General features: G+C 42.3%; 5 protein-coding genes across 5 annotated transcripts; 3 read left to right on the top strand and 2 right to left on the bottom strand.

Moving 5' to 3' along the window:
* Positions 1–61: 61 nt before the first annotated feature.
* MONOS_3013 (putative Silencing defective 2 N-terminal ubiquitin domain) lies at positions 62–1269 on the bottom strand. Its single transcript, XM_067872981.1, has one exon. It carries the CDS (start codon positions 1235–1237, stop codon positions 116–118), a length of 1122 nt encoding a protein of 373 aa, XP_067720089.1. The 5' UTR covers positions 1238–1269; the 3' UTR covers positions 62–115.
* A 62-nt stretch (positions 1270–1331) lies between these two features.
* MONOS_3012 (uncharacterized protein) lies at positions 1332–4950 on the top strand (the record flags this gene model as incomplete). Its single annotated transcript, XM_067872980.1, has 3 exons — positions 1332–1352; positions 1421–1591; positions 2506–4950. The coding sequence occupies 3 exons, from the start codon at positions 1332–1334 to the stop codon at positions 4948–4950; spliced, it is 2637 nt and encodes an 878-aa protein (XP_067720088.1).
* A 255-nt stretch (positions 4951–5205) lies between these two features.
* On the top strand, positions 5206–5783 carry MONOS_3011 (small nuclear ribonucleoprotein F). Its single transcript, XM_067872979.1, has 3 exons — positions 5206–5222; positions 5292–5482; positions 5563–5783. Exons 1-3 carry the CDS (start codon positions 5220–5222, stop codon positions 5615–5617), a joined length of 249 nt encoding a protein of 82 aa, XP_067720087.1. The 5' UTR covers positions 5206–5219; the 3' UTR covers positions 5618–5783.
* A 21-nt stretch (positions 5784–5804) lies between these two features.
* Positions 5805–8539, top strand: MONOS_3010 (putative WD repeat-containing protein 16). The gene is made up of 4 exons (XM_067872978.1): positions 5805–5876; positions 6045–6241; positions 6334–6505; positions 6593–8539. The coding sequence occupies exons 1-4, from the start codon at positions 5828–5830 to the stop codon at positions 8248–8250; spliced, it is 2076 nt and encodes a 691-aa protein (XP_067720086.1). The 5' UTR covers positions 5805–5827; the 3' UTR covers positions 8251–8539.
* A 388-nt stretch (positions 8540–8927) lies between these two features.
* On the bottom strand, positions 8928–13795 carry MONOS_3009 (putative nucleosome-remodeling factor subunit BPTF; the record flags this gene model as incomplete). Its single annotated transcript, XM_067872976.1, has 3 exons — positions 8928–10804; positions 10963–12709; positions 12836–13795. The coding sequence occupies 3 exons, from the start codon at positions 13793–13795 to the stop codon at positions 9093–9095; spliced, it is 4419 nt and encodes a 1472-aa protein (XP_067720085.1). The 3' UTR covers positions 8928–9092.
* Between the last annotated feature and the right edge of the window lie 768 nt (positions 13796–14563).

Raw genomic sequence — 14563 nt, 5'->3', positions numbered from 1 at the left:
TAATTAAAAATAAATTAATATGGAAAAGTAAAAGGGTGTGGATCATAAATATTTTTTTTATAATTTCACAAATAAAACAATGAAATGAACGCTGTGAAATGAAAAATTTTAAAAATTAGACTTTAACCAATATTTTTGGATTCCACTTTTCTTTCTGTGTTTCTATTCCTTTTATGCTGAAAAGTCTTTCAGCAAGTTCTTCTATTCTTCCTCCACACTTTAAGCCCAAACGGTTTAGTTCGGATTTGATTTGTTCACGTGAATATTTCTCAATCAATTCGCTTGAAGATGAAATGCAGTCGAGAGATATTGGTTGAAATGCAGGTTGCGCTGGATTTGAAGATGAATCTTCAACTGAAGAAGATTTGTCACTTGAATCTGAAGGAGACGATAAAGAAGAGATTGTTGAAGGAGGAGATGAAATTGAAGAAGAGCATTGAGGCGAGGTGTTTGACTGGAAGGAGTCGTTTTTCTTTTTTTCTTTCAAAAATGGTAATAAAGTTTCTTTTGTTTCTCCTTCGCTTTCTGAATCAAATTTTGGTTGTTTCTGATGTTGTGACTCAGATACATCAGATTCGCTGCTTTCGTCTTCGTTTTCTTCGCTGGATGACAGATCATCTTCATCCATGCTTTCACTCTCATCGCTCTCAGAATCAGATTCTTGAGCATGTTTTTTGTTGCGAGAATCAGAATGTTTCAAAGCAAATCCCATCGCATCAAGTAATCCTTCCGAACTTGATTTTAACTTTTCATCATATTTTCCAAGATCAGGAGCTGACATTGGAGCCAGTCTACGAGCATTCTTTTTTTCCATTTCTAATCGTTTTGCAGCTTCTCTTTCTGGTGCTTTTGCAGACCATTCTTTCAACATCTTTTCCACTTTCAGGTCGCCAATTCTTCTTCCTGAGAGGTCTCTGCACTTGCTCATCGAAACTATTTTTTTTCCTGTTGTTTTGGCATTTCTAACAGTTTGACCAAAAGCTCCTTGCTTTCCTCCAAGAATCCTGAAACAACATTGAACTGTTGTAAAAAAGCATCCATCTAAAGAGCCTTCAGTAAGCAACTGTCCTTCATGCAAAAAATACACAGTTTCGGAGAAAGAAGCAATTTTGCATTTTTCAATCCCCAAACGTTCTGCAACGGATAAAAGAAGTGTAGAAGGAGTTGGAACTTCTAAAAACGAAAATGCTTCAGCATTGTTCGGTCCAATACCCTGTACAACAATAGTGCAAGCCATGGTGGTCTTTGGATAAATTGAAATATTATGTTAAGGTTCAGGAAAACAAAATAGAATGGGTTAAAATCCAATTTTTTAAAAAATTTAATTTTCAATGAGCTTATCATTGACAGCAGTTTGAAGATATCTTTTAATGTTAGATTTGAAAATTGTTAAAACATTCATGATTGATTTAATTTTTAGAGAACGACAAGGACACCATCGAAAGATGATCCAAATTTGAAAGAAAGAAAACGTCTTGCTGCGTCTCTTCAAAGTCAAATCAAAGAAAACGAAGAACTGAGAACATACATTGATGTATTGAAATCGGCATTGGATTCTCGTGCGGCACAACTGGGCTTCGGCAACAAGAAAGTTTGATAATTAATTATTTATTATTTCTTTTTGAAAATTACTTTTTGAATGATATGCAGGGAGTGGTTCTCGAAGAATTAGAAGAGCTGAGACAAGAAATTGCAAAAACCCAAAAAGATAATAAAGAAAAGGCTCAACGGATCATTGACCTTTCAAAACAAGTGGAACAATGTGAAGCCGACGTTCGTGCTGCACAACAAAGAATGGAGCAAGCAGTGAACGAAGAGGATCGCTTACGAAAAATTGCTGTTGACTTGCAGAAAAAAGGAGCAGAGAATGAAGATAAAGCTGATAACTTCGAAGAAGAGTTGACAAAACTCAAAGAGGATCACGGGAAATTGACAGAACAATTTGAAAAATCAAAAGAACAGAACACTTTATTGACAACCAAATTAGAAGAATTAACAAATGAAAAACAGCGTCTTCAAGAAGAGTGCGACAAGCAAAATTTGATGAGTGGTGCATCTGAACAGCACATCAGAACATTGTCGCATTCTCTTGCAGCTAAAGATACTGCCCTTGAAAAGCTTCAAGCGGAAAACTCAAAAATGACAGAGCAAATCGAACAATTACGTGCGGAAAATGAGACCATACATGCAGCTGAAAGCGATGCACGAGAATTGCAGAAAGATCTGTTGAAAGCGCACAGCGACATGAAAGACGATCTTGAAGCAGCGCAACTGGAAGCAAAGCGACTCGAAGGAGAAGTCGAATTGATGCAGAAGAAAATGCAGCTGGCTGAGGAGAACTGCGCAAAGAAAGAGAATGAGATGAAGAAGGAGATTGAAGAAAGAGAGAGAAGGCTTCAGGATGTGATTGACAAGCTGAAGCAGGAAGCAGACGAAAGCGGAAGACAAAGACAGAATCTGACACAAGAGAAAGGGGCACAGGAAAGAGAGTTGACAGAACTGAAGGAAAGAGTGAAAGCAGCAGAGGAAAGAGAGAGAAAAGTTGCAGAAGAGGCAGCGCGGAATGAAGAAGTGCTTGAACAGAATATTGGTCAATTGGATGCTGAGGTTGAAGAGACAAAGACAAAATGCGCTCAACTGGAGGACTCACTGAAGAAGGCCAATGAAGAGCTTCAGGAGCTGAAAATAGACAACAATCAGCTGAAGAATGAGGTGGAGAAAACGGGAAAAGAAAATGAGTCGTTGAAAGAGACGATAAGCAATCTGAAAGAAGAACAAAGGATTGAGCGGAAGATGCTGCATGAGCAGTTACATGCAGCACGTCTTGATGCCAAAACGAAAGAGGACAGTTTGAAGGAGAAAGAGACAAAATACACAATTGCCAGCCATCAGCTGGAGATGGCGACGAAAGCGTCGCAGGGAAAAGATGTGATGGTGAGTGAGAGGATAAAGCAGTACAATCAATATTGTGGCCAGCTGAATGCTGAGCTGAAGAAGAGGAGTGAAGACACAGAGAAGCTCAAAAAAGAGGCCGAGGAGATGGCACAGAAGATAGCTGAGCTGACTGCAGAGAACGCGCTGCTGACAAAGGAGCTGAACAACATCCATCAAGAAAAGCAGAACATGGCAGAGCAGACGCGCACTTTGGATGACACGAAAGAGGAGTTGAAGGGGCAAATGGACCAACTCAATCAAAACATCAGAGCATTGCAGTATCAGCTGGCCTTGGAGCAGCAAAAGACGGAGTCACTGCAAGCACAGCTGAATGAGAAGGAAGAGGAATCGAAGGTGGAAAGCAACGCGTTTGTTGAGCGCATCCACGCGATGGAGGCAGAAGCAGAGGAGACAGCAGAACTTGCAAAGCAGAAGTTGGAGAAAGTGGAGCAAGAGCTGAGGGAGCAGACGCGAATGACAGAAGAGAAGAGAGCAGCGCTGGATGTGGCTGTTGGAGAGAAGGAGCATCTGAGGCAGATGGTTGAGCAGTTGAGAGGAGAAGTGCAGAAGGAAAGAGAGTCGTTTGGAACTCAGCTGAGCCAGCTGACAGAAAGAGGGCAAGGAACAACAGACAAGATTGAGCAGATTCTTCGGAGTCATCAAAAGGAGATGGTGGAGAAGCAGGCAGAAGTGGAGCAGCAGATGCGGAAGGTGATGGGAACACAGCTGGAGCTAAAGGAAGCGCAAGGAAAGATCAGCCAGTTGGAAGCAGAGTTGGCAAAGGAGAAGGAAGAGAAGGAGGCAGAGCTGCGATTCTACAGAGAGCACACCATTGCCCAGCACAGCAGCCAGGAAGAGCTGGCAGACGAGCTGAATGCACTGAAAACTGAGCTGAGTGAAACGAACAGGCAACTAGAAGAGGTGACAAAGCGAAAGGACGCAGCTGAGGCAGAGCTGGCGGAGATATCAGCGACTTCGAGTGATCTGAAGAGCGATGCGGAGAATGTGGCAGCGATTAAGAGAGAGTTGGAAGGGATGCTGCGGGGGCTGCAGCAGAAGCAGAGTGAGATGGCGTCGGAGGAAGAGCAGATGAAGGCTGAGCTGTCTGCTGTGGAAGAGGACCTGCACAGCTGCCGCGACAAGCTCAAAAGGGAGATGGCAGCACATGCATCAGACAAGGCGCGTCTTGAGGCAGAGCTGGCGTCAAAGGCAGAAGAGCTGGCGGTGGTGAAGCAGCAGGCGCAGACGAGCCAGGAGCAACTGAAAGAGAAGATCCGCCACCAGAGCCTGGCTGAGCAGGACAGCCGGGCGGTGCGGACAGACCTGGCGGCGCTGGTGGAGCAGAGGAACCAGCTGGAGGCAGACTTGGCGGTGGCTGTGAAGGAGCTGGAGAACTACCAGGACTCGTTTGGGCTGAGCGAGGCAGCGCTGAATGTGATGAAGGCTGAGCTGGAAGAGCAGAACGCGGCTGCGGCGAAGGAAAGAGAGCACATGGAACAAGAAATGCACCGCATGGAGAGCGCATTAAGAGACGCCCAAGAGACGCTGAGTGCAAAAGAACAGCGACTGAGTGAATTGGAGTCATTGTACGAAGAAGCAAACAGGAGGTGCAAGCAGCTGATGGAAGAAAACATGAAGTTCAGACTCGGCTCTTCCCCTTCACAACCAAATCTTTCGTCTTCTCTTTCTTTTTCGTCTTCATCGCGCCTCAATGCAAATCCATCTTCTCGTCTTCCAACTTCTTCACTTCTGCTTTCTCCTTCTCCTTCTTCTTCTTCTTCTTCTCCCTCTCCTTCATTTGCACAGTTTACGAGGCAGACACCAATCAATTCAGATGATGGGTCATTGGGATCTTTTGCATCTGCCTTTCTGAATTCAATGAAGATGGAAAAACCTCAAGTTCTCGTTTCTTCGGACTCTTCAACTTCTTCAGCATCTGAAGTAAAATCAACTCAACAGCAGCAGCGCGTTCGCTTTGGTACGGATTCTGTAAGTGTGAATGAACGCAGCGCTTAGATTTCCATAGAAAAAAACATATCACGTCTATTTTAATACATTTCCACTTTTTCATTTTTTTGTGTTTTTTCACTTTTTAGAAATCAAAAAACATTTTAATGCAAAATAAAGCTGAAAATAACCATCTTTCTTTGAAGGAATGTGATTTAAAACGTTTTCAAATGTTCAAATTTTTATTTTTTATAATATAAATAATATTCTTTTATATCGTCTGTGTTGAATATCTCATTTGACAATTATGGTAAATTACCCTTTACAAATAATTGAAAATGGTGTGAATATTGAAATATGATTTTCTTTTGTAATAGAATGTTAATGGTGTTCATTTCGTTTATGTTTAGAGCAAAGCGTTATTTCCAAAAGACTTCCTTCGATCACTTACCGGAAAACCGATATTAGTGAAGCTAAAATGGGGTCTATCTCTTCAGGGATATCTTGTCTCTGTAGATAGCTTCATGAATCTTGAACTTGCTAACTGCGAAGAGTTCGTTGAAGGAAAGGCAACAGGATTTTTGGGGCAAGTGTTAATAAGGTATTATTTGTTTGTTTGAATAATATGAATTTTTTAAAATCTTATTTTGATTTATTTGTTGTTTTTCTTGATGTTTTAAGATGCAACAACGTTCTCTACATAGACGCTCTTCCTGAAGGCGAAACAGACATATAATGCTATCTCCACTTCAGTAAGCACTTCTTGTTTCTTTCTAATAACACTTCTCAATTCTCGTGTCAAGCTCCCATTTCTGAATTTTCACTTCAATCATTAATAAACATATCAATAATGTTTTTTCCAAACATATTCAAAGAAAAGCGATAAAAATTTTTGATCAAAAGAATATAAATGATTTATGGGAATAAGTTGTTTGAATAAAAAATAATGAGCGATTTCGAGCCACTTCCGCTTGAGCAAACAATTGGATTTGCAGGTATTGCAAAATAAAGTTATTTTCTTTATTTAATGCTTTATATTCGTTGATTGCAACTTTTTCTAATTCTTATTCGTTGAATTTATTTTTTTTGATTATTATTTGTTTTGAACATCACAAATTACTTGATCTTAATTAATTGGTAATGTATCTTGCGCTTTTCACAAGGTACGATACCTGGTGGATATAAGTTACATCCAAATGGCCAGCATGTCGTGTATGCTATTGGATGCAATCTTGTCATTTCACAACTCGGTGGTTCTCAAGAATTCCTTATTGGCCATTCGGGTCACATCACATGCTTTGCCATTTCAAAATCAGGAAAGTACATCGCCTCTGGTGAAGAGACTAGAACAGGATTTCCTGTGTGAATATTTTTTATTCTTTTCAAAGCTTATTTATTTGGTTTATTTGAATGCTTTTGTATCATTATGCAATCGAATTCAATTTTCTATAGGCTTACATTATTATTTGGGATTTCGAAACTAGAACTCAATTGTTTAAATTGAAACAACACAACGGAAAAGTTCAGAGTTTATCGTTCTCTCCATCAGAGCAATATATGGTATCATTAGGAGGACTTGATGATAAAAATGTTGTTGTTTGGAAAGTTGATGAAGGAAAGCCAAGTTTGTTTATTTGTTTAGTTTTGTTGTTTGTGTTTAAATAGTTCTAATTGTTATCTGCAAAATGAATATTTGCGATTGTTTTTCCAGTTTGTGGATCACCTGTCGCGATTGATGCAGCTTATTTTGTGGAGTTCTTTAGAAACTCTGATGAATCGTTTTTGACTGGCGGTCTGTGCCAACCACGTGTGTGGGATATTGACTACCGCAACACGAAGCTTATTCCAAACGACTGTCAATTGGGTCATTTCAGGAGAGTGTCTCTTTGTGCAGTGATAGATGAGACAGACGAACTGGCATACATTGGCACAACTACAGGTGATATTATGGTTGTGCACATGCAGACGTACTTGTTGAAGCATTATGGTCCTTCAAAGGATATCAACAGGCTTCAGGGGGGATGCACTTCTCTTGCTCTCTTCAGAATGGCTGCAAAGGGTCTTGCGCTTGCAGCTGGAAGCGGCAACGGTGATGTTGTTGTTTACACCATTCCAGATCCAATGAATGCAACAAAACCTCTTTTCTTGAATGTGGGAAAGGTGCAAGTGATGGGAAAAGTTTCATCAATTAATGTCAGGCCATATCACCCAGCACCCCCTCCTGCTTCACGAGCTGCTCCTGCGAGAACAGTCCGACGAGCTTCCCCTTCTTCTGGTGCAGGTAGAGGCGCTCCAAAGAAGATCAGCACACGCGGGCCAGTCATTCCAATGGCAACTGCCCAGCGTGCTCTGATTCCACGACAGACGGAAGCAGTTCGCCCTCCTTCCATCCGCCCTGCCGCAGCTGGGCCGCAGTGGGAACTTGTGTGTGGAACAGAAAAGGGCTGCATCTACTCCATCATTATTCCAGATATGAAGGCTTCGCTGAAAGGAACGTGTCATACTGGCCCCGTTACAGGCGTAGCATTCCCTCTTTCCACATCTGAGATTTTCGCATCATGTTCGCAGTCTGGCGACATCCGCCTGTGGCACATGGCAACAGGTAATGAACTGCTGCGCATTGAAGTTCCGAACCAGGAGTGTCTTTGTGTATGCTTCAATCCTTCTGGCTCAGAAATCATTAGCGGCTGGAGCGATGGCAAAATCCGTGCGTTCGGCCCAGAAACAGGAAGGCTGCTTTATGTGATCAACGATGCACACAAACAGGTCACGTGCATCACCACGTACAGCACCACGAATCAGTACATTGTGTCTGGGGGTAGCGAAGGGCAGGTGCGTGTGTGGAAGCTGGGGAGAGAGTCTCAGACACTGGTGGCGACACTGAAAGAGCACAGGACGAAAGTGAATGCGGTGCGTGTGAACTTTGAAGACACAGAGTGTGTGAGTGTGTCTGATGATGGCACATGTTATACTTGGTCTCTATCTGATCGATATGTGCGCTTGAAGCAGATGATGAAGCATGCCAACTTTTTGGGTGTGGATTATCTACCGCCGGACTGTTGCCAAGTTGTTGTGTGTGGATCAGACAGGATGGTGAGCTACTACGACTCAGTCGAAGGGAAGCTGCTGAGAGAGCTGGAGCTGTCAGAGCAGGAGATTATGGATGTGGCAATCAACCCGACAGGATCGCTGCTTGCATGCGCAGGAAGAGACAAGATGGTGAAAGTTGTAGATTATGACGAAGGGAAGATAGTGCTGCTGGGGCAGGGACACCCAGAAATGGTATCGTGCTTGGCATGGTCTCCTGATGGATACTACATCGTCTCTGGCTCACACGACGGGTCGGTCTTCGTCTGGTCACTAAATTAGGTTGTTGATATTTGTGGTGGATAAATGAAGAGAAAAGGAATGTTATGTGAATACTTTGATTGTAAAGGAAATTGTTAAAGAAAAAGCCAAAATAGTTTTCACAAAGCAGAAAAAGGGAAATATTCGAATATTCACAACGTTTGACACAACTTGAAATTGCATCTTTTTGTTTGGATTATTTTTTTAAATAATTTTTATTTAGAATTTTTATTCTTTTCTAATAACTCTTTTCACCTCAAAGCACTTGTGTCTTAGTATAAAAATCAGATTATGTTTTTCTTGGATTGAATCTTTGATTTGAATCAAACATTTTGAAGCGTTCAAATTAACAACGAAATGTTTAATTGATTACTCTTAAAAATGAATAAGTTGCTGAATAAAAAATTTCCACGCTTTTCGAAGATGACAGCTTGTTTTTTCACACAAAGCTCAAAGCCGTTTCAACCGAACAAAATCCAAGAAAATGCAAATTGAATGAACAATGTTTTATCACGTCTTGCGAAAAAATGGCGAGTTGAGCATTCCTTTTTTGCAAACTTTGACTTTATTTTATGAAAAAAACAATGTTTTAGGTTCTCATCTTGTTAAATGATTCTAAAAATGTATTAGTCATTTCAAACAAAACCAATTTCAATTTTTTTTATTTTCTGGTTCGGCTTGTTAAAAAATAAAGCACATTTTCTGTAAAAAGCATTGTGCACTTTTGTTATGAAGAAAAAGCAAAGAGTTGAAGTGAAGCAATATCCAACAAATGAATAAAATATTAAGAATAGTTCAATGAAATGAGCAAAGTTGTAATTCTTACCTAATTTCACAATCTGTGTTTGTCTTCTTCCATTCTCTCATGTGGCTGCCTGCTGTTTTGCGAATCTCCTCTTCATCGAAGCAATAGCACTGTTCTCACCCGTGTCAACACCCAGCACATCAGCTGCCTTTTCAAGCATCGCAGGCGATGGCAGCTCTGTCGACATCATCAATGACGATAGATCCAACGTGTTGCCTTTCTCGTTCTCTTTCTCCTTTTCTTTCTCCTTCTCCTTCTCTCTGATATCCCCATTCACAGAAGAATCAGCAGGAGTTGAATTTGTATCTGCAAAGCCGTCCAGAATGTGTGCGAGATGAGGCGGCGGCTGTAGCGGAGGCACACCTGGAATGCCCAGCTTCTTCCACATCGCTGCCACACCGCAGAAGTCAGAGCAATAACGAACAGAGAAGAAAGTGGTGGAGGAGGGAAGAGGAGGAATATTCTGCTCTTTGTCAAGTTTATTCGTCATTGAAGCAGAAGAAGAAGAAGATGATGATGATGATGATGATAAGGGAGATGTTTTTGAAGGAGGATGTCTGAATGCATCGACAGGCAGAGTGAATTTCCTGCGGCAGGACGGATTGCGACACACAAACACAGGCACCTGATCATCAGACAAGCGAGGGAGAAGAGACGGAGGCAGAACAGAATATCGAATGGTGGAGTCAGCAGTCGAAGGGAGGGTGGATGACAAGGAAGAAGGAGAGGCAGAAGGTGTTTCAGTTGTGCTGAGGAGATATGAGGCCAAATCAGCTGACTGTTCAGACGCTGTTTGGTTGGGTGTGGACTGCTTGCTGGCTGCCTTCTCTTTCTTGTTGGAGTCCATTCGATGTGGGTTGGTCGGCTCAAAGAGCTCGAAAGTGATGGGAGACGGAGTGCGAGGTGGAGGAAGAGAAGAAGAGGAGGAGGAAGATGATGATGAAGATGATGAATTAGTTGATTGAGAAGCTGAAGAAGATGTTGAAGAAGATATAGAAGAAGAAGGTGTTTGTGTTTGTGTTTGTGTTTGTGGCTGAGACGTATGAAGTGAATCCAATGAAGTTGAAGAATGTGGTGAAAGTGCAGTCAATTCTGTGACTGCTGCCTTTCCCTCAGAAGAAGGCGAAGAAGAAGACATGGAAGAAGAAGAAAGAGAAGAAGACGAGAAAATCGAAGAGCTTTCATGTTCCATTGCGCTGCTCACTCTTTCATTCTTTCCCGAATAGAGCATCGAAGAGTCGCTGTGTTTTGAGAGTGTTCTGTTCAGACTGGCAACAGCCGACACGAATGAGAACGGGATGATCAAAGAGGATGCTCTGATGCGTGTGCGGTGGAGGCGGGTGGAGCGCGAGTCAGAAGGCGTGTGGGCAGACTGCGAGATGGCAGAGGAGAAGTCGATGAGCGACGAGGAAGGCGAGGCAGGCGAAGAGAGAGAGTCGAAGGAAAGAGAAGGAGAGGCAGATGAGGAGCCTTCTTTCTCCAGCCCCAGCGCCTCGTCCAGAAAGCCCTTCTGTTTTGAGGACTGCTGCCTCTTCGCACTGGAGCTGCGGGTGTTTGGGGAGGAGAAGAGGAATGCAGAAGAGAGAGATTTCGACCCGTGTGCAAGGCTGAAGGGGGCGTTGCTGTCTAAAGTGTCGGTGCTGCCGTGGCGGAACTTCTTCAGCTGGTTCAGGCGGCGCAGCAGGCTTTTGGAGGAGGCGCCGCCTTTGCTGGATTTTTTGGTCTTTTTCGCTCGGTTGAGAAGGCTAGCGATGGCAGAGGAGTCTTTTGCTGTTATGTTTGTGAGAGTTAAATGTTTAAATTGAAAATGTTATATTAAAGAAATTTTTAAATAATAACATATGAGATTTACAAAGAAATATATGTGAATGTTAAAGAATAATTTAACAAATAATATAATATAACATAAAGTCAATCAATGTGCACACCACTCAGATACAAAGATGCATCCTGTTCTATTCCATCCAGTGCACTTGCACCAGCAGCATGAAGAGATCTTTCTATTCTCATTCTCTTTCCCTTCGGCGTCTTTGAGGGGGTTCTGCCTCTATTCTTCAGCTTCAGCTTCTGCAGAATGCTTTTCGTCAGCCCAAACTTCTTTTCCTTCTTCCCACTCTTGCTCATTCCTGCGCCTCTCATCTTGTTCTTCTTCTTCCCTCCCATCCCGTCCTCTCCCCCCATCCCATCCAAATACCACTCTCCATTCTGCATCCACGGCAGCCCTTCAAAGTCTCCAGGCTGGAACCCGTTCTCCTGTAGATACGCCGCCGCATCAAACGACCCAGAATGGCGCATGCTGTGGCTGTGCTTGTGGCTCTCGTGGTGTTTGTGCCGCTTCTTCGCCTTTGACGCTGCCGAGGCTGACCCTGTCCGCGTGCTCCGCCCAAACTCATTGTCGCTCCAGTCCACGTCCCTCGACGACGAAGACGAAGAGGACGAAGACGAACTAGGTGACAGAGAGCTGTCTGAGAACGAGCTGTGTGTGGGCGATCGCTCGCTTCCGCTTCTGTTGCGCCCTGCCGTCCGCCCGCGTCGTGCTTCATACGCCTTTTCAGACGCTGCGTATGACTTGTCGTCGGTCGAGTCGCTGAACAGGTCAGAGTCCGAATCTCCCTCTGGCTGCTTGTCTTTGTCTCCTCGTCCTTCTTTGTCTTTATTCGACATATCGTCCATTGCACTGTCGCCTCTCCCTTCAAACCTCTTTCTGTCCTTCTTCTTCTTCTTCCCACCGCCAAACGGCCAGCCATCACTCGAGTTGTCATCCGACGACTCATCACTCTCATAGTGCCTGCCACTTCCACCTGAGTGCTGCAAGTTCTGATGCGAATACGACGACAGCGAGGACAGCTGGTGTGCCGAGAGCGAAGATCTGCCCAGTGATGACTGGCCCCACAAAGAGGCGCCTGGGGAAGTGGAGTGGCCAGGAGATGGGAACAGCAGCATGTCTGAGCCTCTCCCGCCTTTCTTCCGCATGTGCTCGTGGTGTGCATAAGGAGATCCGTAGCCGTGCTTCATCGATCGCAGCGGAGAGTTCACATTGGAATTCAATCGGTCGCGCTTGGTCTTCCCGTAGCGTGTGTATGCGCCTGGTGAGTTTGGCTGGTAGGGTGAGTCGAGTGCAGAGTAAGGGTCAGACGGAGAAGAATACGGAGTGTCGAATGCAGGTGACCCCAAAGCTCCCAGTGAGCCTTTTCCCTCTTCATCCATTGGAAAGGGAAGAGGTGGTGAAAAGGCCATTGAGTAGTCTGGAGAGTCCTTTGTGTAGTCAGCTGAGCCAGATGACGATGCAGAGGTGGCGAATGAGGTAGAAGAAGGCAGAGACATCAGCCCGCCCGATGGCTCGTCAGAATGCATCGCAAACTGGTCAGCGGAAGAGAACGAGGAAGTTGCAGAAGCTGACAGAGCAGAGTCAGACAATGCTGACTGTGCTGAAAGGTGTGCTGCTTCTTCTGCCTGACGCTGGGCGATGGCAATTGCGCGCTCGCGTTCGAGGTTGATGGCACCGGACTTCCAGCGCTTCAGAAATGTCTTTATGAATTCCTCGCCTTTGCCTTTGCACATTGGGCAGATGAATGTGTCGATCAGCGATGACTGCTCCTTTGTGATGTCGACACATGCGCCATGGTACCACTCTTGGCATTTGTCGCACTGAATCATAAACACATCGTCCAGAGGCTGTTGCAGCGGAATAGGCGAAAATAAAAAATGATTGAAATTTTATTAATGAATAATAATTATTTTCATAAATTGAAAAGATGAAAATTGACAAAAATAAAAGGAAATGTTGAAATTAAAACAAACCGATTGGCAGACGCAATACACAATTTCTCCGTTGGCATTTCTTCTTCTTGGAGGCGGAGGCCTCTCTTCTATCGTTAAAGAATTTGTGTGAATTTCATTATTGATTTTGAATGAACCATGAAGTGGTGAAGAAGGAAGTAAATTTGATGAAAACGAGGCCGGGGGCGATTGAGATGAATATCCTTTTGAAAGATTTCCCGCTGAAGTGGAAGGAACTAATGGAGCAAATGTTATTGTTGAAGTGTCGTCTTTTGTTGCAGAAGGAGAAAGAGCAAGACCAGGCGAAAAAGAATGAGAAATATTGCCTTTAGCCTTGTAGCCTCCAGAACGGCCTTTCTCTGCTTCTTCAACTTTTTGTAGCTGAGCAACGAATGCAGCTTGAGCAGCTGTCATTGAATGTTTTTTCATTATTTGTGATTGGCTTCCAGAAAAAAGTGTTGGTGAAGAAAAAACTGATGTTGAGTTTGAAACAGTTTGAGGGGATTGAGATGGTGAAATGAACTTTTTTTGTTGGAGCAAATTTGAAGATTGCCCAAAAAATGAAGTCGTTTTAAGAGAAGGCGATTGAAGTGGAGTGGATGACGGCAATGCTGGTGTGAGTCCTCTCTCAGACATAGATGGCGTAACTTGTGGTGATTGGTCAAGAAATGAAGCTGTAGGCCTCACAATTACAGTATCAGTAAGAAAAGAACGAGTAGAATCTTTGTCTGCAAGCCCTGATGTCAATCCATTCGAAAGAAAACTTTCACTTTGAAGTTCTGTTTTCACTTCGATGATTTGAGACGATGGACTGTTTTGAGAAAAGCGTAAAAATTTCGATTTCAAAGCCAAACGCTTTTTGTGTAGAATGGAAGTGTGGATTAATTCAGGTGTTGGGAGAGTTAGTGAACTTGGTGATGTTGGATCTTCATCCATCTTTTCACTTTTCATGTTCCCACTTTCCTGATTTCCTGGAAACATATCCAAAATAAAATAAAACGGAAATTTTTACTGATCTTATCCCATTTGAAGAAAATTGTTGGTTTTCAAGAATTGAATTTATTTAAGTTAAACTCACAAATTTTCTTCACTATTTATGAAGAAAAATTATGTGTTTTGACGCATTGATCGATAATAACGTATTCTGCCATTTTTTTTCGAAACTATCCAGTTCAACATTAAATTTTACAGGATATTTTTTTGTTTAGAATTTTGAAACATTTTTCGAAATGAAAACAATATTGAAAAACATGTTATGACTTTTTCAAAACATTTGATTTTTTTTTTTTTTTTTTTTTTTTTTTTTTTTTTTTTTTTTTTTTTTTTTTTTCGAAAAATGCATGGAAAGCTTTTTAAGTGAAAATAAAATTCATTAGATATTTTACGGCAACTATCTGTATTTAGCAAAATGCTTAGTTGTTACGAAAAATCAAGACTTGTAACGGATAAATTACACTTGTTACGAAAAAAACCCATTCTTTCAGACAAAGATTTTATATTTAAAAGGAAACAAAATTTGAATGTATTTTGAGACACTTGTGTTCCAATTTATTAGACTGATAAATTTTTATCAAAGATGAGTTATTTAACGTTCGTTGATCCTTTTATTATGTATGCATCATTTTTTGTGAACGAAAAACAAAACATAATTTTTATTTTTTTAATTTGTGAATTTATTTTTCATATTGAAACACAAAAACTGATAGTTGAAGCTCCCAAGTTAGAAATGCAGACATTCAACATGAAAAT

The sequence above is a fragment of the Monocercomonoides exilis genome (assembly GCF_001643675.1).
Source record: "Monocercomonoides exilis strain PA203 chromosome Unknown scaffold56-565389, whole genome shotgun sequence".
NCBI classification, from domain to species: domain Eukaryota; phylum Preaxostyla; order Oxymonadida; family Polymastigidae; genus Monocercomonoides; species Monocercomonoides exilis.
Note: the sequence above shows the minus strand (reverse complement) of the source record. Positions and strands in the feature narration are given on the sequence as shown.

What these genes read in the sequence shown, in the direction of transcription:
- MONOS_3013 (XM_067872981.1), bottom strand. Translation starts at nt 1,237, where the DNA reads ATGGCTTGCACTATTGTTGTACAGGGTATTGGACCGAACAATGCTGAA.
- MONOS_3011 (XM_067872979.1), top strand. An exon ending in TTGGGGCAAGTGTTAATAAG is followed by an intron (nt 5,483 to 5,562) that starts GTATTATTTGTT and finishes TGATGTTTTAAG; the next exon opens with ATGCAACAACGTTCTCTACA.
- MONOS_3010 (XM_067872978.1), top strand. Translation starts at nt 5,828, where the DNA reads ATGAGCGATTTCGAGCCACTTCCGCTTGAGCAAACAATTGGATTTGCA. An exon ending in GCAAACAATTGGATTTGCAG is followed by an intron (nt 5,877 to 6,044) that starts GTATTGCAAAAT and finishes GCTTTTCACAAG; the next exon opens with GTACGATACCTGGTGGATAT. An exon ending in AGACTAGAACAGGATTTCCT is followed by an intron (nt 6,242 to 6,333) that starts GTGTGAATATTT and finishes AATTTTCTATAG; the next exon opens with GCTTACATTATTATTTGGGA.